The sequence below is a fragment of the Castanea sativa genome, chromosome 2 (genome assembly GCF_040712315.1).
Source record: "Castanea sativa cultivar Marrone di Chiusa Pesio chromosome 2, ASM4071231v1".
Taxonomy (NCBI): Eukaryota; Viridiplantae; Streptophyta; class Magnoliopsida; order Fagales; family Fagaceae; genus Castanea; species Castanea sativa.
Window position 1 is genome coordinate 11,627,173 of NC_134014.1, and position 23,548 is coordinate 11,650,720.

The 23,548-nt window shown below is 32.8% G+C and overlaps 2 protein-coding genes across 2 annotated transcripts; both read right to left on the bottom strand.

Annotated features, from left to right (window-relative positions):
* Positions 1 to 4,202: 4,202 nt before the first annotated feature.
* Positions 4,203 to 5,137, bottom strand: LOC142625992 (major allergen Pru ar 1-like). Its single transcript, XM_075799749.1, has 2 exons — positions 4,889 to 5,137; positions 4,203 to 4,657 (listed from the first exon to the last, which is right to left on the bottom strand). Exons 1-2 carry the CDS (start codon positions 5,070 to 5,072, stop codon positions 4,362 to 4,364), a joined length of 480 nt encoding a protein of 159 aa, XP_075655864.1. The 5' UTR covers positions 5,073 to 5,137; the 3' UTR covers positions 4,203 to 4,361.
* Positions 5,138 to 10,979: 5,842 nt separating this feature from the next.
* Positions 10,980 to 12,108, bottom strand: LOC142624531 (major allergen Pru av 1-like). Its single transcript, XM_075798125.1, has 2 exons — positions 11,712 to 12,108; positions 10,980 to 11,494 (listed from the first exon to the last, which is right to left on the bottom strand). Exons 1-2 carry the CDS (start codon positions 11,893 to 11,895, stop codon positions 11,196 to 11,198), a joined length of 483 nt encoding a protein of 160 aa, XP_075654240.1. The 5' UTR covers positions 11,896 to 12,108; the 3' UTR covers positions 10,980 to 11,195.
* Positions 12,109 to 23,548: the final 11,440 nt, after the last annotated feature.

The window sequence follows — 23,548 nt, forward strand, 5'->3', positions numbered from 1 at the left end:
AATTTTATTTGAGATTTTTTTAATAAAAAAATTATATTAGACTTGTTTTTTCTATAATAGTAAAATATATAGTTTTATATACATATAACCCCGAAACATCTTCAAATGATACACTGAATGGATCGGTATCAAAATATTCTGATTCAATGGAAAAACAGAAATAGGTCTGAACATGTAAGATTTCTCTTTGTGTAGGTGAAGTGTTTGATGTTTGGTAAGTGTGGGGTTCGGATAGAGCTGGTGTAAATTGCGGGTTGTACCCCTTAGGACTGGGTTTGTTTTCTCAAAAGTATTGTTCAATCTCTCTCCAAAAGTAATTAGCAATTCAACAAGGCAAATCAAGAACAAGAAAAATGAATGCTAAAAAAGTAGAAATTGCAGCAGCAATATTGTGGTGGTTGGGATGATGAGAGGAGAGAAAGGGGAGAGGTGAGAGAAAAAATAAATATTTAAGAGTAAAGAAAAGAGAGAGGACAGAGAAAAAATAAATAACTAAATAGAGTAAGAAATAGAGCATTGAGTTTGATGTATCTGCATAAAAAACATAGATAGCTAAATTAGAAAAAGTATGGGTTGTTGGGTTAGTTTAGCAAAACATTTGAGAATGTTGATGTGAATGCTCTTACATTCCATCTAAGAAAAAGTCTTTTTTTTTTTTGTTGATACAATATACAATTCTACTCTAGCCTAATCTAAGTATATATGTGTGTGAAGTTCCCTCTTGGAGACTTGAACTCCGGCCCTTACCCCCCCACACTCCACAAGCACTTATACATGTGGAGTGACAATCGCACCAAGAGTGTACGGTGGTATCTAAGAAAAAGTCTAAATCATGATATAAATGGTTAATAAGAATTTATTTACGTCAATCTAACCTTTCATGGGAAGTAATAATACTAACGGCATTATTACTTTCCATCCAAGTAAAAGTTAGAATCATGATATAAGTGATTTGACTTTTCTAAGAACAAATAACTAGAAAATACTTAAATGGTGTTTTAAATGTTAATAAAAAAATGTTTTCTTTATTAATTTTTTTTTTAAAGAGAGTTTCAAACTATGACGTCAACTTTTGATGATAGATCTTTAACGTCAACTTTTGATGATAGATCTTTATCATCAAACGAAAACACTGATCGGTTTTTGATGTTAGCAAAAATTGAATAAAAAATCTCTTATTTAGTCATTACATACTTTACTAGTTGAGCTATCAGTTTTTTACTATTAAAACCTATTGATAATAAATAGTCTATATATGGTTAATTATTTGTACAAATGGTAATATAATTAGTATTATATTTCAAAATTTTAAAAGTTACACAAATATGATTCAACATATATTTTTCCATATATATGTTAGTCTTCTCTTCTTGTTTGACCATCCCAAGTTATCAGAGTTTCAATTTTAAATAGCACAAAGTTTTTAGAGCATTGGCCAATGACAAATTCTTTACAATGGGCTTTGTCCCACATCGGGTTCGTGAGTCTATGTGTGTGTTTATCATTAGTTCCACGCAACTAACTATTGCATGCAGTTTTGACTGTGAAGTGTTAATATAATAAAATAAAAAAACCTTTACAATGCCCATGACTTTCTCTATGCAAGAAAAGAAGTGGCTAATAATAATAATAATAATAATAGTATATGAGTTCCTCTATAAAAATGCGGGAAGTTGCTATTACAATTCACATTTCTTTTTCTTCTAAAAAAAAAAAACATATTTCTTTTAACAAATGCATAGCATAATATAGTCCAGTAGTATTTATTGTCCATGATTCCTCTACCTGATTAGGTATTCACCTGCTTTTACTTTGGGTTCAGGTAATATCCAAACCCAACCCTAGAATTTTGTGTTTGGGTAAGATCCAACCCGATTGTAATACCTGAAAATATAATATTGGGTTGGGTAGAGTTGGGTATCTATTACCCGATGAATTTGGTTATCCAATAATAATAAATCTGTTGATAATAGAGGTGATGAATCTGATTATATAAATTAACATAGTACATTGTGATTGGCAACAGTCACTCTTAAAGTCACAGTCAATACTATCTAGCTAATGGATTTACCAATGAAAAGAGGCCAAGGCAATCTACTCGGTCGACTAAGAACATGTCAAGAGTCTCAAGTCCCCTAGTAAGGTTTAGTGTGTTACAAAGTTTAATTATTATTATTCATTTACAAAATTGAAGGGATTTTTTGGGGTACTATTTTGTCAAGTATAATTTATGGTATTTTGCCTCTCTTTTTTTGGTTAAGTGATAAGATCATTGGCTTATATATGACATTCAACATTAACAGTATGTTTTGAACCTCAAATTTGAGAAAGGTGAATATAATGATACACATGATTTCACAACCAAAAAAATCATGTCAATTTGGAACTCTTTTGACGTAAACTATTGTAGTTTCTTCCTTTGCGATAACGAGTGTCCTAGAATCACATTACTGATAGGAACATTTCATTCTCTAGCTACTCTAAAAAAGTGAATATCAGATGTAATGGATGTTTGAGTGCATTGCATCAGATTTTAAGGAGTCGTGGAGTAAGTGATCAGTTACATTGCTTTTGCTTTTACAGTCTACAGGAATTTTCTTCTCTTTGGAATAGGGATGAAACCTTGCCAAATTTCTAGAAGCCAGGCTCATATTCTAAGCAGTTTCATAATTTGAACTTTAATACAAGTTGATCTCAAGTCCTGGAAAATATTATAACAAAATGCTGCTCCTCATAATCTGTTAGTAACTTATTAGCTGGGTTGCACCGACACGCCATTTTTGGCATCGTGTCGGTGTCCGACACGTATCGGACACTGGAACCAGTACTATTCGCCGGACTCCGGTGTCCAAGCAGTGTCTCTTTTTTTTTTCGCTTCTCCGACACGGCACCGACACGGCTCCGACGCGGCGCCAACGCAGCGCCGACACATCCGACACGCCAGCAGTGGAAAAAAAAAAAAAAAGAGAGAAGAAAATCACGGATTCTCAAGTCAGACTGAAACCCACATCTCAGATTCTCAATTTCTCACTTCTCAACCCACCCACCCTCCCTCTGACCTCTGCCCGCTGCCGCTGCTGCTGCCGTTGCCCTCTGTCCATCGTCGGAGCTAGATCGGGCCGATCGGCGAGCTCCATAGACGTCGCCGCCGTGCCCAATCCCTCCCGATCTCTCTCTCTCTCTCTTGGCGTGGACATCAGGTCCGACCTCCATAAACGTCCCGTCTCTCTCTCTATTTTTTTTTTTTTTTTCTTTTAGATATTTGGCCGATAACGTTTGGGTCATTGGGTGAATGGGTTACTTATAAATAGTCACTTATTATAAGTGACTATTTATAAGTACAACGTGCTTTTGCTTTTGCTTTTTTTTTTTTTTTTTTTTAAATCCCACTCTCACTGTCACTTTGTGAGAGTGAGATATAATGTAATGTTGTTACTGTCATTATGTGCCAAATATAATGTTGTTAATTGTTATAATATAATATTGTTATTTCTATAGTTTTAATAATTTATTAAAGTTAAACTTAAATATTGTAGATGATTTTACTAAAATGAATACTGAAAGTATAAATTGAAAATGAATATGATAGCTTTTGAATGTAGCTTATTTAAACTTTTGGTTTGTACTTTAAACATTTTATGTGTATTATTGTACTACTTTGAGTGTTAGTTTACTTATTTGTAGTTCTTAGATAATTTAAATTTTAGACATAAACGTATTTTATGTCTAAAAATATGCCTAAATATAAAATTTAATTAATTATTTAATTGCCGTGTCCATGCCGTGTCGTGTCCTTGTTTTTCGAAAATTGCCGTATCGCCATATCAGTGTCCGTGTCGTGTTCTTGTCCGTGTCCGTGTCCGTGCATCATAGCTTATTAGTACCATCATGACTTGACCTTGCAAATATTTGAGTACTTATTTTAGTGATCAATAGTGTGGAAATCATGATTTACGGATATTTCTTGGGCCAGCAAGTTTCATATCTTATAGCTTGGAAATAATTATTTATGTATTATTATTAAGTGCTGCAATGCAGAGCTCTGCACCTAAATGTCAAAGATGTTTAAATTGTTCAAAACTTGGAAATTAAATTTTTTGTTTGGATTTCCTAAGAGAAATAAATGCACTCACAATTTGTAAGCAATACAATGATTCATTCTCATTATATATATTTATTGAAAAAATTACACATTATTCACTTCCAAAATTTTCAACTTGAACTTCTCAATGTAGCAGATAATGACAACCACAAACTTCTTTATTCGCAAGCCTAAGAACAAATTTTTACTTGACAAAAATTGAAAAAGAAAAAGCCACAACCTAAACTTCCAATAGGACACAGCAATATAAACACTAGGTTTATTTGTAGAGATCAGGGTTTGCCAAGAGGTAGGCCTCAACAGCCTTGAAAAGTCCAGTGGCCTTTTCTATTGTAGCCTGGACTTGCTCCTCCTTGAGCTGAAAGTCACCCTTTGTCTGGTACTTGGTGGTGCTCTTCATGATGGTTCCTCCATCAGGGCTTGCCACAAACTTGGTTTCAGTAGAAACATTTTCTATGTCAGTCAAAACATCACCTTCAATCACGCTAAAGCTATATGTACAGTTTTCAGGGTCAAGTGCATCAATCCTGTGCTTTGAATATTTGTATTTGCTTGCTGCAAAATATAGACAAGATTTGATACTTCTTTACTACCATATGCCAAGAACCCTCCCAAAAAAAATTAATAATAATAATAATAATAATAATAATGATAATCTAATATCTTGTTTGTAGTTTTGGACTTGTTTTACATCTTGTTGTCACATATAGTAATTTTCTTTATTTCACTCAAATGTACTTTTAACTACCATCAAATTACATCTTAGATATTAGTATTGAAGCTGACCTTCGCCAAAGGTAATCTTCTTGATGGTTCCAGGTCCTCCATTTCCTTCAATTATTTCAGTGGACTTAATGGCCTGTGGTAGAACCTTTGGGATGAGGTTGTCAGAATCAAGGACAAAGGCCTTGAAAAGCCTAGCTGGGGGGATAACTGAGGTTTCCTGAGATTCATGAGTGAAGACACCCATGCTTACTTAAAATAATTTTGTAGTGATCAAAGGAAAAATGTGAACTATAAGGAGCGCTTTGATGAGCTTTGAAGATGTGAGAGATGTGAGTACAGAAGGAGTAGAGGGTACCTTTTATAGTGATAAGGAGGCTCAAGGTTACCTGGCATGAAAGTTTCAATAATAATTTATAGTCAAAGGAAGCTCGTTTAGAAATTGTTCCAAATGCTATCGAAACCATGTGAAATCTTTGTATTTATTTCACACGAGTCTATTATTAACATTATTTATTTTTATTACACATCAACCACAATGGATCACGTCAACAGTAATAAAAACTATTGTAAAAATTTCCGCATTTCTAGATTTATTTCAGGTATAGTTCGGAGAAAAACTAGTTGTACCATAACTCTTGTGGTAATCCTGGAGTTTTTAGTGGAGCACCTGGAATACGAAAGCAGAGGTGGTCTTACGATTGAAAACAAGATTCATTGACCATGTCATCAACCTAAATTGGTAAATATGGATTTTTGCTCATATATTAGTGAAGGACCAAGATTGTTACAAATCAAAATTATTTATTCTTTACGCACACCATGTGAAAAATATGGATGTATAAGGAGTGTGGATTGTGAAGGTAATAATTTTTCTTCACAGGATTTTTTTTTAAGGAGAAAACTATTCTTTACAGGATCTTAGTTTGCCAAAGCAAAGACAACTCATTTAGAAGCAAGTATTTTATTGGTAATAAAATACAAATTTGACACATCACGTTTGTCAAGTTTGTATTTGATTGAAATCAAGTTGAATAAAATGACCAACAATATGCGTCACAAAAACCCATAAGAATATTTTATAATATTTTTTCATAATTCAATTAAAGTGAGACGTCTATCCTACGCAACTGAGGATCGCTTGCCCTAATCGCGTTGCCCACTTCCAGGAAATTGTCCGATAATGGCACGAAGCCTAGGATGATGTGAACCACTCTCACCTACTTATCCTCGCTCACAAACACCTCAAACCTTAGGACTTTGTTGAGGTCCACGACGTTGACCAAACTGAGACGGGGTGCTATATGCCTTTTATCTGCAAAAATGGCCGAGGAGGTAAATCACGGTCAAACAGATAAAATCCATCATAAAAAAGAAATGAAATATCAAGGGGAAGAGTAGTAAAACTCAAGCAAGTCAATACCGTACCGGAGGCTGTACCGGTTTGACCAGTGGTACGATATATTTTGGGTACCGGTCAATACCGGTGTACCGTTTCAGGGTTACCGCTATTTTTTTTTATTTTATACAATATATAAAGTTATAATGATTTTTTTATAAACATTTAGTTATAATGATTATTTTATTGGTGTGTTTAATGTTTTATATAACAATGTTTTATAGATAATCTAATATTCTAATATAAACCATATTATTATATATTATTATTATCATTATTATTATCATTATTTGTAATGTACCGGCGTTTCAAAATAAAAATTGGAATGTACCGGAACAAAAGTTACAAAACAGATACAGTATATCTTATTATAATAAAAAAAAATAAAGAAAGATAAGACTATTAAATTTGAAATGGGTCAACAAATAGCTGTACACCACTTCTTTTTTTTTGGGTAAATCAAACAGCTGTACACCACATCTTCTTCTTTTTGAGAAAGACAAAGAAGGTGAAGCAGTTCACAGTTTGGTGAAGTTGCAGTGAACTCCTTCACAGTTCGGTCTGCTTCACAGCAGCGTTGAGTGCTTGAGCAGCTATTAACCACTGTAGAGCAAATAAACGACAGAGTGGCAAGAGAGAAAGAGGTGTACCAGTGTCACCGTTGAAAAGTGGCGTTACAGATTCGTCACCGAGGAGTGTACCAGTGTCGCCGCTGAGGAGTGTTTGTTTGTTTTTTTTTTTTTTTTTTGAGTTTATATATGTTGTAAATTTGGAATTTATATATGTTCTCCGGTTACCTTTGCATTTTTCTCCTTCTTTGCTGGGTTTTCTGGCTTACTCAAAATCTCAGATTTGCATGTCGTGTTTCGGCCCGGTATCCATTTACCGGCCGAAACAGCCGGATATGGCCGGTACGGCCGGTATTTTTTCTGGTACGAAACAAGGGTGTATCTGTACCGGTGCACTGGCCGGTACGATATATACCGGCCGTACTGGCCGGAACGGTACGGTATCACCCACACTAGTAAAACTAGAGAACTAAATCCTGTGTCAAGGGACCTAATCCTAGGGCACCCCACCTGGCTCTCCCTTCTGAGTTGGGCAGTGAAGATCATCGTGCCATTCCCCAGAGGTGATCAGGTAGTTGTCTTTCATGCCTTTGTTGGACTTGGGAAGACATGATACAAGCCTAACAATGGAGGACCTAGACTTGAGGTAATACTGCGAGTTAGCAAGTGAATGACACTCACACATATACACAACGTCGTGCCAGGTGAGTCTCAAACTCATTTGCTCATTGAGAGCATCGACGCTATCAAAGACTCTAAATAGGTTGAGAGCGCATTGGTGAGGACACAACCTATAATTAACTAAGTAGTCTCTAGTTACCCTACCCATGGGAAGCATCATTCCTCCTTCTATGAAGGCGATTATAGGAATGACAACCTCCCTTTCGTTTTTGTCTGTAACCACCTAATTAGGAACACAATACCGCAGGGCAACTCCCTGTGGAATGTGATATTTAGTCCTAAAACCCTCCATATCGGTGGGAGAATCTACAAGGTGCTTGAATCTTCCCATCTAAACAAGCTAAAAGGAAACGAAGAAATTTTTTTTGAAAGGGAACTAAATGTTAGAAGGCCAAGGAGATTAGCAAAGGAGAAAAGTATCTAAAGAAGAAAGAACTTACGAGAATAAGCACATGTGTTATTGGCTGAATTTCTTAAAGGTTCGGAATTTGTTTTTAGACTTAGAAGATTTAGAAACTTAGGAAGCCTTGAAGATTTGAGAATTTGGAATTTCTAGAGAGCTCGAGGATTTGTAAAATGGGAAAATATGATTCCTCCCAGGCACCTTATATAGGAGGCAGAACTGGGTGAGAGTTATCCCATGCAAAATTTGAGGGGAAACACCAGCTGTAAGATCTTCATCTCACCATAGGACGTGAGGAACAAAGCACCGCCTGGAGCATTTAATGAGACGTTTAGGACTCCGAAGCTTCAGGAATAGTGATAGGACGCGCGAAGCGACATTCTCTCGATTGAAGGTTAAGAAACATGTGGAAGTGACAATCCAGAGTCAAAACCCCGTTTTTCTCCTCGAATAAAAGAGGAAAAAAGGAGTACTGAGGGGCTATTGTAGGGACAAAAGGCCCAAGAATGCATATTGGGCCTTGGGCTTTGTTCGAGGATGTTTATTAGTCCGAGGACAGATAAACAGTAATGAAGATGTCAGACCTGGAGGTCCACGAGCAAGTTGCGACTGAGAAGGCTAAGGAAGGTAGGGCGAGGAGGGGTGTCTCCTCAGCTAAGCAAGGCAAAGGTCAGATGATGCGTCTCGTTATCCAGAATGACGTTCCAGGAGATTCTATTGATGAGGATATGCTTCATGGGAGCACAGAGCAAAGAAACAACTATGAAATATCGAAGAGAAAGCTGCTACCACCGCATTAAATGCTCTATATCCAACTCTCTTGCCGCATTAATGAGGAAGTGATATCTGAACAATGATTTTCAGTCTTATAGTTGCTCCCAAAGACTTTAGGAAATGGCTGATGAGACAAAGATCAAGACCAGCAAACAAATCTACACGTGGAGGGCGGGGATGAAGAATGGGATATAGTATAAAATAGAAAGACGTCCCTAAGAGAAAGGGATGGAAAAAGGGAGAGGAAAGGAGAGCAGGGACAAAGAGAGGAATTTGTAATCAAACTTGAAAGAGATATATATAAGAACTGATCCCCTCGAGTTGTGCTGAGGATGATTTTATTTCAATTTAATCAGTTTATCTTCACTTTCTTGTCATCTGGATCCACTTTACTTGTTGACTAACTCATTAAAGCCTAGTTTCCCAACCGACTCTCTACAAATTCATTATATTGGGCTCTTTGGGCCGAAGTTCATCCATCCTTTGAGCTTGGGAACCAAATTGCGTCCTTACAGAGTCTAAGAACAAAAGTTTTGCACTAGATCTTAAACTTCTTATTATTATAGTGGATTTTTTTTTTGTGAAGGCTTCCCTTTAGGTTTTTTTAATCGTTAAACTAATATGTTTCATTAGTTTTCCAAAGTTATTATATCTTGTTTTATTTACTATTCCGTTAGGCATGATATTGATGTTTTTTTTGTTTCACCCAGGACTTTTTATAATATATTTAATTAACAACTTTGTCCTCAAAACTATTTAATTATATTAACTAGTGTCTAAATTTCCCAACAATTACTATCTTGCTAATGGCTTTAACTAGGAAAAGAGGCAAGAGCAATCTACTTGGTTATCTTACTGAAAATTTTGGTTCAATGCACCTTGACAGGTTATGTGATAAAACCTATCCACATACATTGAACCTATCTTTTGATTTTGATACATTAGATAACTTTAGTCGGACCTCTCCAATGGTTGACTAACATGTCAAGACCCCTAGATATGTAGAGCGTATTACAAAGTTTATTGTTAATTTGTAATCATTCATTTACAAAGCTGAAGGGATTTTTTTGGATACTATTGTCAAGTATAATTTATGGTATTTAGCCTCTGCTTTTTTGGTTAAGTGATCAGACCATGGCTTATGATATTTAACATTAACAGTGTGTTTTGAACCTCAAATTTGCGAAAGGTGAATATGATACACATGAATTGACAACTAAAACAATCATGTCAATTTGGGACTCTCTTGTACAAACATGAGTAGTTTCTGTTTCTCCCTCTGCGGTAACAAGTGTCGTAGAATCTCATCACTGATAGAAACATTTCTTGCCCTGCTCTTAAAAGTGAATATCAGTTTTTTGTTTTGGTAACTAAAATTGAATATCAGATGTAATGGAAGGATCAGTGCATTTGATTTTTAAATAGGAGTAATGGAGTAAGTGATCAGTTGCATTGCTTTTGTCGTCACTCCACAGGGGCTTTTCTTCTCTTTTGGATAGGAATGAGACCTGGCCAAATTTCTAGAAGCCAGCCTCATCTTCTAAGCAATTTCATATTTTAACTTTAATACAAGTTGATATAAAGTCCTGCTTTGTAATGAAATTTGTAATCAATCAACAGACAATGAATTGACATCTACTTTATTTTAAAGATATGGTAAAAGGTATATTCTAACAAAATGCTACTCCTCCCAATCGAAAATGTTTCCCTCCAAACTCTCCAAACTGCCCTTCAAACTCTTCATTTATTGGGTGTAAATTTTAAAAATCTAACTGTTAGATGGCATGTTCTTATTTTATTCTTCATACTTGCAAAATTCCAAAAATATCAAATATCAATTGCTATGTCATCCTTCAAATGTTTAAATTTCAAGTTTTTGTAATTTAAAATTGTGTATAAAAAATAAGTTTTTTAATTGAATAGTAAACAACATTCGATTTGAATGAAATTTGATATATATATAAGGAATATGCAATTCAACGATTAAATTTTAAAAATTCACACCTAATAAAATATATATATATAAGTTTAGAGAGAAACTTGTTACCACCGCATTGACTTGACCTTGCAAGTTTTTGAGTACTTGGTTTAATGATCAATATTGTGGATATCATGATTTACGGATTCTTCTTGGGCCAACTTGTTTTATAGCTAATAGTCTAAGGAAAATGCTAAAGAATACTAGCTTGGAAATCATGAGTTAAGTATTATTATTAAGTGTTGCAAAGCAGAGTTCTGCACCTAAATGTCAAAGATGTTCAAATTGTTCAAACCTTGGTAATTATTATTTTTATTTGAATTTCCCCAGAGAGATAAATGCACTCAGGATTTGTAATCAATACCATGATTCATTCTCATTATATATATAAGCATTGAAACTATTACACAACACTCACTTTCCAATTTTCCAACTTGAACTTCACAAGGTAGAAGATTATTACAACCACAAACTTTTTTATTAGCAAGCCAAAGAAGCAAATTTTCACTAGACCAAAAAAAAAAAAAAAGCCACAACCCGAATTGCCACAAATATAAACACAAGGTTTAGTTGTAGAGATCAGGGTGTGCCAAGAGGTAGCCCTCAACAGCCTTGAAAAGTCCAGAGGCCTTTTCTTTACCAGCCTTGACTTGCTCCTCCTTGATCTCATGGTCACCCTTTACGTGGTACTTGCTGGTGCTCTTCAAGATGGATCCTCCATCAGGGCTTGCCACAATCTTGGTCTCATAGGAAATTTTTTCTAGTATGTCAGACAAAGCATCACCTTCAATGACACTGTAGGCAAATGTGAAGTGTTCATGGTCAACTTCATCAATCCTGTGCTTTACATATTTGAATTGGCTGCCTGCAAAATATGGACAAGATTTGTTACTTCTTTACTCTCATATGCCCAAAAGAACCCCCCCCCCCCCCCCACCAAATAAAAAATCTAATATCATGTTTGTAGTTTTGGACTTTTTTATATCTTGTGGTCACATATAGTAATTTGCTTTGTAAATTTCAATCAAAAGTACTTTTAAATACCATCAAATAACATCTTAGATGTTAATATTGAAGCTTACCTTCGCCGAAGGTAATTTTCTTGATGGTTCCAGGTCCTCCATTTCCTTCAATTATTTCAGTGGACTTAATGGCCTGTGGTGCAACCTTTGGGATGAGGTTGTCGGCATCAAGGACAAAAGCCTTGAAAAGCCTAGCTGGGGGGATAGCAGAGGTGTTCTCAGATTCATAAGTGAAGACACCCATGATGATCAAATAAAAAATGAACTATTAAGAAGTGTTTTGATGAGCTTTGAAGATGCGAGAGATGTGAGTTCTATAGGATTAGAGGGTAGCTTTTATAGAGTGAGTAGTAGGCTCAAGGTCACCTGGTATGAAAGTGTCCATAGTAGATCATAGAATTTCCGGTTGTACCAATTATTTTTTTGGATGTTCCCACTATGATAATTGAATAAAAATTTCGTATGAATGATATTTATAATAATTTATAGTCAAAGAAAGCAACTTTAGAAATTGTTTTAATTTAAAAAAAAAAAAAAAAAAAAAACCCAATTGATTCCAAATGTTGCTAACCACAACTATTTCCTGAATATTAAAGTACAAGCTGCTATCGAAACTAAACCATGTGACGAAATTTTAGTACTTGGATTGTTATAAAACAAAGTACTTTCTGCGCTTAGCGGCTAAAGTGAGGTCTTCTGATATAAGTGTTTTATTAACCCTGCATTTGTAGGATTTTCAATGTGTTTGGAATGTAAAAACTAAAAACCCATTCTTTCCTTTACCCTTTTTTTGTTTATAAAAATTATTGGCGTATATAGAAATTGACAATTGAATAATACCCATTTTAATTCTCAACCCAAAAAAAAAAAAAATTGAATACACATTTTATTGTTTTGCAATATTCTAGTATTTAAGACTTTCTTCTCAAATACAAAAAGAAAATACAAATATCCTCCATTCAAAAAAAAGAGACCAACTTTCATTCAACAAAGGCTGGCGCTCGCCAGCACATTCCATGGCCCACGTAGCCTTTTGTTTTCAGTAATATTAGAAAATATTTTATTTCTATTATTAAAATTTTCACATCAAATGATTATGTCCAGTTACAATAAATAAATAAATAAATAAATAAATATATATATATATATATATATATATATATATATATATATATTCATCCAGTAGTTTATTTATTTTACTTTTATCTTCTATGCTTTCATAAATCGAGAACAAAATTAAACGAAAAGGTTTTTTTTTTTTTTTTTGTGAGGAACGAATAAATGAAAAGGTTAAATTGCAAGTTCTGGGTAAATATTTGGATTTTGCCATTTTGGACCTTGATGTTATATATACTAAATAGTACTTTGATTCGGATCCTTCCCTCAAAAAAATATATATAAAAAATGACATTGCCCTTAAATGCCAAGTAAAATCAAAATGAGGCAGTTTCAATACAATAAAACTACATAAGAAATTGGAATTTTCAATGCTCAAAAAAAAGAAATTGGAATTTTCAAAAGATCGAGGCATGATTTTAACAAGGTTTTTTTTTTTTTTTTGAGAAGAATTAGTTTAACAAGTTGATTATTAATTTTGTTGTAAAATCATTTAAGAGGTCTAATTTTTCCTCTCAATAACTATTTTGACTTAGGCCTACTTACTCTTGAAGGAGTGAATCATGCAATGAAGTGGTGCACAAGTTTTAGTCCAACGGCCAATGAGTATATCATATATCAGTACCACATCAAAAAAATTTAACGCAAAAATTCAATAGAATGCATGTTATACAAAAATTGTGTCTTAGAAATACCATTTCAGTTCTACAAATCAGTTTGAATACCTCTAAAGCAAAAATTCTTCATTCTATATAGAAGTTGGGTCTTAGAAACACCGTCTCAATTCAAATATGAGTTTGGATATTATACATCCACCATTAAGGCGAAAATTCAATCGTATTTATTTTATTTAGAAATGAATCTTAAAACATAATTTCAATTCTACATATTAGTTTGGATATCAAACATCCAAATCTTTAAGATTTTGATATCACTTAGGCAAAAATTTAATAGAATTCTTGTTATATAGAAATCGTGTCTTAGAAATATTATTTAAATTCTACATATCAATTTGGATATCAAATATCCAAATTTTTAAGTTTTGGATATTTCTAACACAAAAATACAATAGTATTCTTGTTATACAAAAATAATGCCTTATAAACACGATTTTAGCTTAACATCAAAACCTAAATAGTGTAAATTGGGAATGCTTAGGGAAAGTGAGGGTGAAATTAGAAGATTGTTTTATCATAGTAATATAGATTTTCCTCTTTCGACTTCCCTTTCAAGAAACCATTAATACCCAATGTAAACTAGTAATTTTCAATTATGTTTTGTTGGTATTAATTCAGTATCAAATTTGATTGTATTTCTTCAATCATTTCCTTGTATTTTTGTAAGATCAAATGTAATGGGCTCAATGTAGAAATTGGTGAAGAATTATGAAGATAGAGTATCCTGTGATTGGCTCGCGATTGGTGCAACCCGCAAAAGCCATGTGAGGAAAACATGAGAAAGTTCAAATGACTTAAGTGTCAAGTGTGCTTCACGAGTGTCTTGTGACTTGGGCAACCCATGAGATACACTGACAGGCTATTTTTTTGTGTGCATTCCTCATTTCTTTACCTACACTATAAAAACCCAAATTACCAATGAAATTGTAAGGAGAGTTTTAGAGAGAAGAGCCTAGAAATCCATTTGAGAGTTAGAGATTGCAAAACTACAATCCTCTACAGATTGCTCTTAGTTTTATTACTCTCTTTCCTCTCTACACTACAACAAAATGTATTTTCAGTGACGAAAAAATTCGTCACTAAAAGTCCAGTTTTTAGTCACTAAGAACCTTTAGTGACGAAACTCATTTCATCGCTCAAACCCCGTCACTAAAAGTCCTGGTGACAAAATATTTCGTCACTAAAAGTCCGATTTGATTTTTTAAAAAAAAACTTTTAGAGACAAAAACGTTTCGTCACTAAATGTTTTCCTCACTAAAAACACCATTCAGTGACGAAAATATTTCTTCACTAAAAACACTTTAGTTTATTAAATCATATTTAGTGACGAATAATTTCGTCACTAAAACTATTTTCGGTTACATCTAGTGACGAAAACTATTTTTAAGAAAATCCATGCACATATGGTGACGAAATTTCGCTACTAAAACCATTTCTTTCAAAATTTTGCGACATTTAGTGACGAAATATTTCGTCACTAAAACTTATTTTCTGTTTTTATTTTTTTCATGGCTTTGATATTAACCTATAACCTGTTATTATATTACTAAAACCTCACATTTGAATAATACATTTATTTCAACAACACATTTATAAAAAAAAGATTCATACATTCCACAAGTAAAAAATAAAACAAGTATCTAATTCAAACTCCTTCCATACAATAATTATTTTTGACATATACAATAACTCAAGATGTTTTATAACAATACAAAAAGTGTAGCATAATATAATTAAAACTAATAGAAGATCTCCTCATATGTCTTCAAGTTTTCTTCCTATTTTCAAAGTTCTTTCTTAATTTTTCTAATAAACAACATTCAAGATATTTATTAGATCATAAATAAAACAGTATACATTTACTTTATCTAAGTATTAATCTAATCAGTTTACAACATAATGTAGTAAACATTGGATAATAATAATATATGCATAAATAATTTACCAGTCAATCCTCATTGGTCCATCTCCCATCAATGAGTTCAGTCCATAGCTCAAGTTTGGCATTTTTTGGCAGGTGGCTTCTTGCATAGTCAACACCATGAGATTATACGATCTTTTTATATGCTTGATGCAACTTGTGGGAGCTGAAACTCAATAATCTTCCACATTTTGTATTTAATTTTTTCGATACCAAGTTAGAATCTCCTTGTAGCTCAAACTGATCCTGTAAAATGAAGTGTATATCTATTATAAAAATACTATTATATGAATTTAATATGCTTAGTGACAACAAAGACGAATTAGACGTTATCAATGTAAATTTACCATGATATTTTGAAGCACCACATCTCTAGTAGCAGCATTAACATTTTTCCAATTTTTCACGTTGTAACTGGGCAAATTACTTCGCACTTGTAAGCCAATTTGATTGACAAGTTTGCACACATTCTTCCCAATAAGAGCATCACATTTTGCAGCTATACGTACTTGCAGCTTACCACTTTTATCAATAAGTGCCCGTACGGCTATATCACATGTTGTTCCACGGGTATTTCTGCTAGCAGATCCTATTTAAACATTATTAATATTAAGAAATTATACATTCCATGTATATTATAGCTAAATTAAGTGAAGTATAATCTCAATAGTAAAAACAGGGTGCAATTGTAATTAAGTATGTTCTATGTAATTACCAGTCGTGCTAGTTAATGCGCCAGTAGTTTGTGCCTCCGCACTAGAAGAGATTGTTGATAGCAATTCACACAGTGAATACATGGGCACGAAATATTACCACACAAGTCCACAACTGATCTTACAAAATTAATAAATGTATTGACCCCTTCAATATATGGACAACTTAATCTGCCATCAGGTGTCTTAACCATTGGCATCCAACTTTTATCCATGTTTGACTACAATAAGGTAAATGCTATTTTAGTAAAATAAGAACAACTCATGCATAATGTATTTTAACATCTAAGTCTATAAGCTACTTAGATAAAGTTCTATTTCATTCATGAATACACAAGTATATATTAATGCTTAAACAAATATCATTGCACACTCAAACACTCCTAATATGAATTTAAATCACCTTATAACACCATGCAAGTCACTCGCTTGCTCCAACACAACAACCCACCACAAAATCAATAAAAAACATCACAACTATAATGCTTACAAGTATTGAAATAAAATAAAATACTATTCATCACATCTAATTAACAATACTCATTCACATTTGCAAGAAATGAAAAACACTCTCAATATTAGTTTAAACCACCTTATAATACCATGCAAGCCACCCGCTTGCTCCAACACAACATACTACCACAAAACCAATCACAAACATCACAAGTATAGAGTTTTACAAGTATTTAAATAAAATAAAATACTATTCATCACATCTAATCAACAATACTCATTAACATTTGCAAGAAATGAAAAACACTCTCAATATTAGTTTAAGCCACCTTCTAACACCACGCAAGCCACCCGCTTGCTCCAACATAACATACCACCACAAAACTAATTTCCAACATCACAAGTATAAAGTTTTACAAGTATTGAAATGGAATAAAATACTATTCATCATATCTAATCAACAATACTCATTAACATTTGCAAGAACTGAAGAACACTCTCAATCTGTATTTAAACCACCTTATAACACCATGCAAGCCACCCGCTTACTCCAATACAACAACCCACCACAAAACCAATTTCCAACATCACAAGTATAGAGTTTTATAAGGTTTTCAACTAAAATTTACGTACTTTGCTCAAGCTAAGCTTACAACTTCCAGAAAAAATCTAAAGTTATTGCAAACAATGTGTATTTAGCCTGCAAAAGAAAATTTAAATTTATAAGTACTTTAGTCTTGAAAATGATCCTCTCATAATAAAAAGAAGTGAAGGCACCAGGCCAGGAGTGATCAATCACTAGCTTTTGCCAAAGCACTACAACAAAAGTGGGCTATGGTGACAAAATCTAGTGAGAATAAACAATTTCGTCACCAAATGATAAAATTTAGTGAGGAAAAGAAGAATTTGTCACCAAATATTATAAAATTTTAAAATTGGTGACCAAATCTATATTTCGTCACCAAAGATGTACCAATTGGTGACGAAATATTTATCTTGTCACTATAAGTCATGAAAAAAAGTCAAACCTAGGGTGACGAAATATTCGCGTCACCAAAAACCTACCGGAGGTGACGAAATTTTAAATTCGTCACCCAATATTAGGATGTAGGTGTTTTTGGTGACAAAATAAATTTTTGTCACCTATTGTTTAACCAAAGACTAACCACAGGTGATGAAATTTCAAATTCATCATCCAATATTAAGATGAAGGTGTTTTTGGTGACGAAATAAGTGTTCGTCACCTATTGTTTACAAATAATTAAGGATGACCATGAGCAGGGTATACCAATATATACCCGGTCTGCTTGTCAATAGATATGCATACCTTACCCAAAGCCAATTTTTATAAAATTAGCAAATATGCTCCAAAACCACTAAAATGACCAATATATTCTCAAAATCTTTAAAATAAGCAAAATACTCATGAAACCTTTAAAATGACCAAAATATTTCTACAATCTCTAAAATCACCAATTATGCTAAAAACCCACTAAAATGACCAAAATATCTCAAAATGAACAAAATACCCACAAAATAACCTCAAAAATTACCAAAATATCCCCGAAATCACCAAATTTGCTCAAAAATCACTAAAAATTACCAAAATATGCCCTAAATCTAATAAATGACTGAAATCCTCTAATCCTAAAAAATGACCAAAGTACACACAAAGCCTAAAAAATGACCCCCGAAACCTAAAATTTGGCCGAAATACTCCCAACACAAAAAATTACCAAAATAACCCCTAAACCGAAAAAAATAACTGAAATAGCTCTGAAACCTAAAAACTGACCGAAATAGCCTTAATGCTTGAAAATTACCAAAATACCCCTAATCCTAAAACAATTCCCAAAATACCCTCCAAAACTTAAATAATGACTAAAAAATTACCAAAATACCCATTATTTCGGTCATTTTTTAGGTTTAGGGTGCATTTCGGCAATTTTAGAGGATTTTAGGAGTACTTTGGTTATTTACAAGTTTTAGAGGCAATTTGGTATTTTGATTATTGGGTAATTGGGTGGGTTGGGGTTTACCCATAGTAATTTGGTTGAGTTAGGTTTGGGTTAGATTTAATTAGTTAAATGGATAATAATGGCTAAATGCGTAAACTACACCCGATTGGCATGAAAATTGGCATGGATGTTAAGAACATATATAACATGTAATCCAACGGTTGGATCCTCAAAATGAGAATTCAATAATATGTTATTGGATGATGTAACATTTTTTAGAGTTACAATAGGTGTATCTTGAACCTAGACCTATATTTCTCAATTTAATGTGAATTTTGACAAATCTACCGTTAGATTACATTATCTTCATATATTTTTCATTATTACAAAATTTAAAGTGATCAAAGATTAATAGGCATGTCATCGATCAATTGTCTAAATTCAAGTTTTTGTAGTTTAAAATAACGCATAAAAGATGAGTTTATAGATCAAACGACAAATTACACCCGATTGGTATGAAAATTAGCATGCATGTTAAGAACATATAGAACATATAATCCAACGGTTGGATTTTTAAAATATGAGTTCTATATTAAGTTATTGGGTGGTATAACATTTTTTAGAATTGCATTAGGTGTATCTTGAACCTAGCCCTATATTTCTTAATTCAATGTGAATTTTGACAAATCTACCGTTAGATTACATTATCTTCATATGTTTTTTATGCTTACAAAATGTAAAGGTGATCAAATATTAATACGCATGTCATCAATCAATTGTCTAAATTTAAGTTTTTGTAGTTTAAAAAAACGCATAATAGATGAGTCTAAAGATCAAATGACAAATTACACCCGATTGGCATGAAAATTGGCATACATGTTAAGAACATATATAACATGGAATCCAACGGTTGGATTTTCAAAATATGAATTCAATAATATGTTATAGAGTGGTGTTACATTTTTTAGAGTTCCATTAGGTGTATCTTGAACCTAGCCCTATATTTCTTAATTCGATGTGAATTTTGACAAGTCTATTGTTAGATTACATTATCTTCATATGTTTTTCATGCTTACAAAATTTAAAGGCGATCAAAGATTAATAGGCATGTCATCAATCAATTGTCTAAATTTAAGTTTTTGTAGTTTAAAATAATGCATAAAAGATGAGTTTATAGATCAAATGGCAAATTACACCCGATTGGTACAAAACTTAGCATGCATATTAAGAACATATAGAACATGTAATCCAACGGTTGGATTTTTAAAATATGAAGTCTATATTAAGTTATTGGGTGGTATAACATTTTTTAGAATTGCATTAGGTGTATCTTGAACCTAGTCCTATATTTCTTAATTCAATGTGAATTTTATCAAATGTACTGTTAGATTACATTATCTTCATATGTTTTTCATGCTTACAAAATTTAAAGGTGATCAAAGATTAATAGGCATGTCATCAATCAATTGTCTAAATTCAAGTTTTTGTTATTTCAAATAACGCATAAAAGATGAGTTTAAAGATCAAATGTTAAATTACACTTGATTGGCCTGAAAATTGGCATGCATGTTAAAAACATATAAAACATGTAATCCAACGGTTGAATTTTCAAAATATGAATTCAATAATAAGTTATTGGGTGGTGTCACATTTTTTAGAGTTACATCATATGTAATTTGAACTCAGCCCTATATTTCTTAATTCGATGTGGTATTTGAAAAATCTTTTGTTAGACTACATTATCTTCATATATTTTTCGTGCTTACAAAATTTCAAGGTGATCAAAGATTAATGGGCATGTCATCAATCAATTGTCTAAATTCAAGTTTTTGTAGTTTACAATAATGCATAAAAGATGTGTTTAAATTGATTAACTTAATTAATTAAAACTACTATTTTTTTTTCTAATCATAATTATCATAAGAAGAATAAAAACACTAAATCCAGTGAATATCAAAGCTAAATCATAATTATCAAGTAGTAGTGGTTATATAAATATAAATAAATAAATATATATATATATATATATATATATATGTTTTTGAGAAGTTGTACGTAGTAAAATGTACACTTAACAAAAAAAAAAAGTATTATAAGTTTATAACGTACAGTGTTGCAACTTGCAAGTAAAACAAAAACTAAAGGTTTAAAATAATATAAAACTTGTGTGGCTCCTATTCATCCTATATTAAAAACTAAAAAACAAAGGTGTGACTCTCCTTAACTATTCGTATATACAAATAGCACTATTGCATTGCACTTACAGACTAGCAAAACAGTGAAGTGCCTACTAAAATTTTTGAAAAGACAGAAAAAAAAAGTGTGGTACTAAATTTTTTTGATTTCTTTTTGCACGGTGCCAAATTTTTGGCGCGTACTAAATTTTTTTTAGAACCCAAATTTTTTTCCATTATTTTTTATTTGTGTAAAACAAAACCCTATTACTTTTCCTCTTTCTCCTCTCCTCTCAGCCTCCCACAAAGACCGGTATGCTCTCTCTCTCTCTCTCTCTCTCTCTCTCATGAAAATTGATCAAGGGGATCTTGTGGTATTAACTATAACTCAAGAGTTTGAATCGTTGTACAAGACATTTGGTTACTTTGAATTCTCTATAGAGTTTGAATCGTTGAAATTTGATTGCCTATTGTGAAAAAAAGTTGTTTCTTTTGTTGAGTTTTGGGTGTAATAAATGTGAAGTTTTGATTTTGGTTGAGTTTCACCATATGGGTATTTGTGTTTTGTGTTTAATTGCTGAAAATTTGTTATCTTCTTATGTTTTTATGGGGTTTGGGTTTGCTAAATTTGATTGCATGCTATGGCCTTAGAATTTTAGAAGTGGTCAGTAATTTGGTTCAGTTTTTTCCAAAAGGCTTTATGTGGTTTTTGTTTGAAGGGTTTAGCCTCTTAAATAACTTGAATATATAATCATGAAGTTATTTGATTAAGTTTCAACAAAATGGGTGTTCTTGGTATTAAAATTTGAAAATTTAATGTTAAAATAAGGAGTTTATCAGACAAGGCTTGTGACTGCATTCTTACTTATACCCTCTACAGCTAATTTAGTGAAACAAAACCCCTTATAAATCAGCCAAAGACCTGTAACATTACATTTGTGCAATGTTTTCACTTCTCTATAATAAGCACTGTAATTTCGTATTTTTATCTTATTTTTTTTGATACATACATTCTATTCGATTTATGTAGATTAAAACAGGAGATGTACGGGTTTCGGCAAGCACATCACTCCATCTAGTCAGAAAGGACTGGTCTTTAGTAATTCGAATGCATGTGTTTAAAATGTTGCAGGTTTGTGTGCATATACCATTACTCTTTGCTTACTAGAGAAGTTTATTTATGCTATTTATTATATTATATGTTGATCCAACCCATGTGTTTTAGAGAGAACACCTTTTTTTTTTAAACCAACATGGCTAATGGTGTATCTATAGGAATGCTATGGGTTATGTGCGGAATGAGATTATGAAGAAAAGGTTGGGTTTGGGTTCCAATTCTGAGATCAATCCCCTAACCTTGAAGTGGATTATAAGGTATGGGAATGAGAACAGAACAAAACAGCAATAAATTGTCTATGGTGGTTAGTGAGAATTTTGTTTTGGTGTTTTTTAATTGGTTGAGGGCATGTTTAGATGTCATATTATGAAATTTAGAGGATCAATTGTGTTTTATCTAGAAATATATATATATATATATATATATAGAGAGAGAGAGAGAGAGAGAGAGAGAGAGAGAGAGAGAGAGAGAGAGGGTTGAAAATTTATTTTGGAAGTGTTATAGATTTTAATCGGGTCTATGTTCCTTTATCTTCAAACACACTGCCAAAAAATGAAGTTATAAATTTCATATAGTTTGATGTCAATCTGTTGGGATTTTGGAATAGAAACTAAAAAAAAAAATTGTGATGCTCTCCTCCTTTTGGGCGTAGTTGCCAAGTATTGATTAAATCTTTAAAGATTTTTTTTTTTTTTTTTGGCTTTGATTATTTATGTAGGGTTAAGAGGCTGACCAAAATGATAGAGAAAGTTGCAATCTGGGTCCGGGGGTCCTCTGGGGTTGTCAAAGTCTTTGAATTTTTAATAGGCTCAGGGGCAAATTCAAGAGTGGACAAGAAGTTTTTTGGCCTCCTACCAGGGGAGATTGTGCTTGCTTCCCTAGATGGATCTAGTATGTTGATCATCTCAAGCCCTTGCGTTATATATTATAATATATTAGCATATATTTCTTTTATGAATAGCTATTTTTACTCTATCAGACAGCTTCCAATCCAAAAGTTCATAAATAGATGCATTATAAAATCTATGAAGTTAATGTGGGTTTTGCTTCACCTTGCTTCCTATTTGATTACCACAAAATAGTAGTGGCACACATGATTTGTGTGGAAAGGGAATTTATTAATTTTATTTCTAACTAGAGGAAAGTGGAAATAGGGGTGTTGAAGGTAGATTTGAGAAAAAATGAGGATGACAGGCCATTTTATTTCAATTCTAGAGGATTTAAATGTGTGTTTTGGTTTTGTATCTCCTCTTATGGTTTACCTGAATTGAGTGGATAGTACTAGTTTTTGGCCCTTCTATTCATGGCTTGTCATTGCTTTGATAGACTTCATTAAATATTCTTGTCGTACTTTAGTTCCTGGCTGGAACTATGTTCTCACTGTGTTGCCAAAAAATAGACTATTTTGAGTTTGGTTTGGGTTGGAACTTTGAAATCCATTTAGATTGGTATCCATTAAAACCAACCCATTTAATGGGCTTTGAAACTGAGCTCACTGCTTGGGATTTGCGTAGAGCTGGACATGCCTTATTGCCTTCTTGTATATATTTCATTAGGTTTTTGTTTAATGGTGGTGGTTGTGGTTTTTGTTTAATGGTGGGGGTGGGTTTTTGTTTATGGTGGTGGGTTTTTGTTTATGGTGGTGGCTGGTTTTGTGTAAGTGGTGGTGGTGGCTAGTTTTTTTTTTTTTTTTTGAATAGTGCTAGTTGGATTTTTTATTTGTTGTGGTAATTGGGTTTGTGTTTATGATGGTGGCTGGGTTTTTGTT

Excerpts from the sequence above, each read along its gene's own strand:
- LOC142625992 (XM_075799749.1), bottom strand. The coding sequence starts at position 5,072 with ATGGGTGTCTTCACTCATGAATCTCAGGAAACCTCAGTTATCCCCCCA. Across the intron at positions 4,658-4,888 it reads GAAGATTACCTTTGGCGAAG|CAAGCAAATACAAATATTCA; the intron begins GTCAGCTTCAAT and ends TATATTTTGCAG.
- LOC142624531 (XM_075798125.1), bottom strand. The coding sequence starts at position 11,895 with ATGGGTGTCTTCACTTATGAATCTGAGAACACCTCTGCTATCCCCCCA. Across the intron at positions 11,495-11,711 it reads GAAAATTACCTTCGGCGAAG|GCAGCCAATTCAAATATGTA; the intron begins GTAAGCTTCAAT and ends CATATTTTGCAG.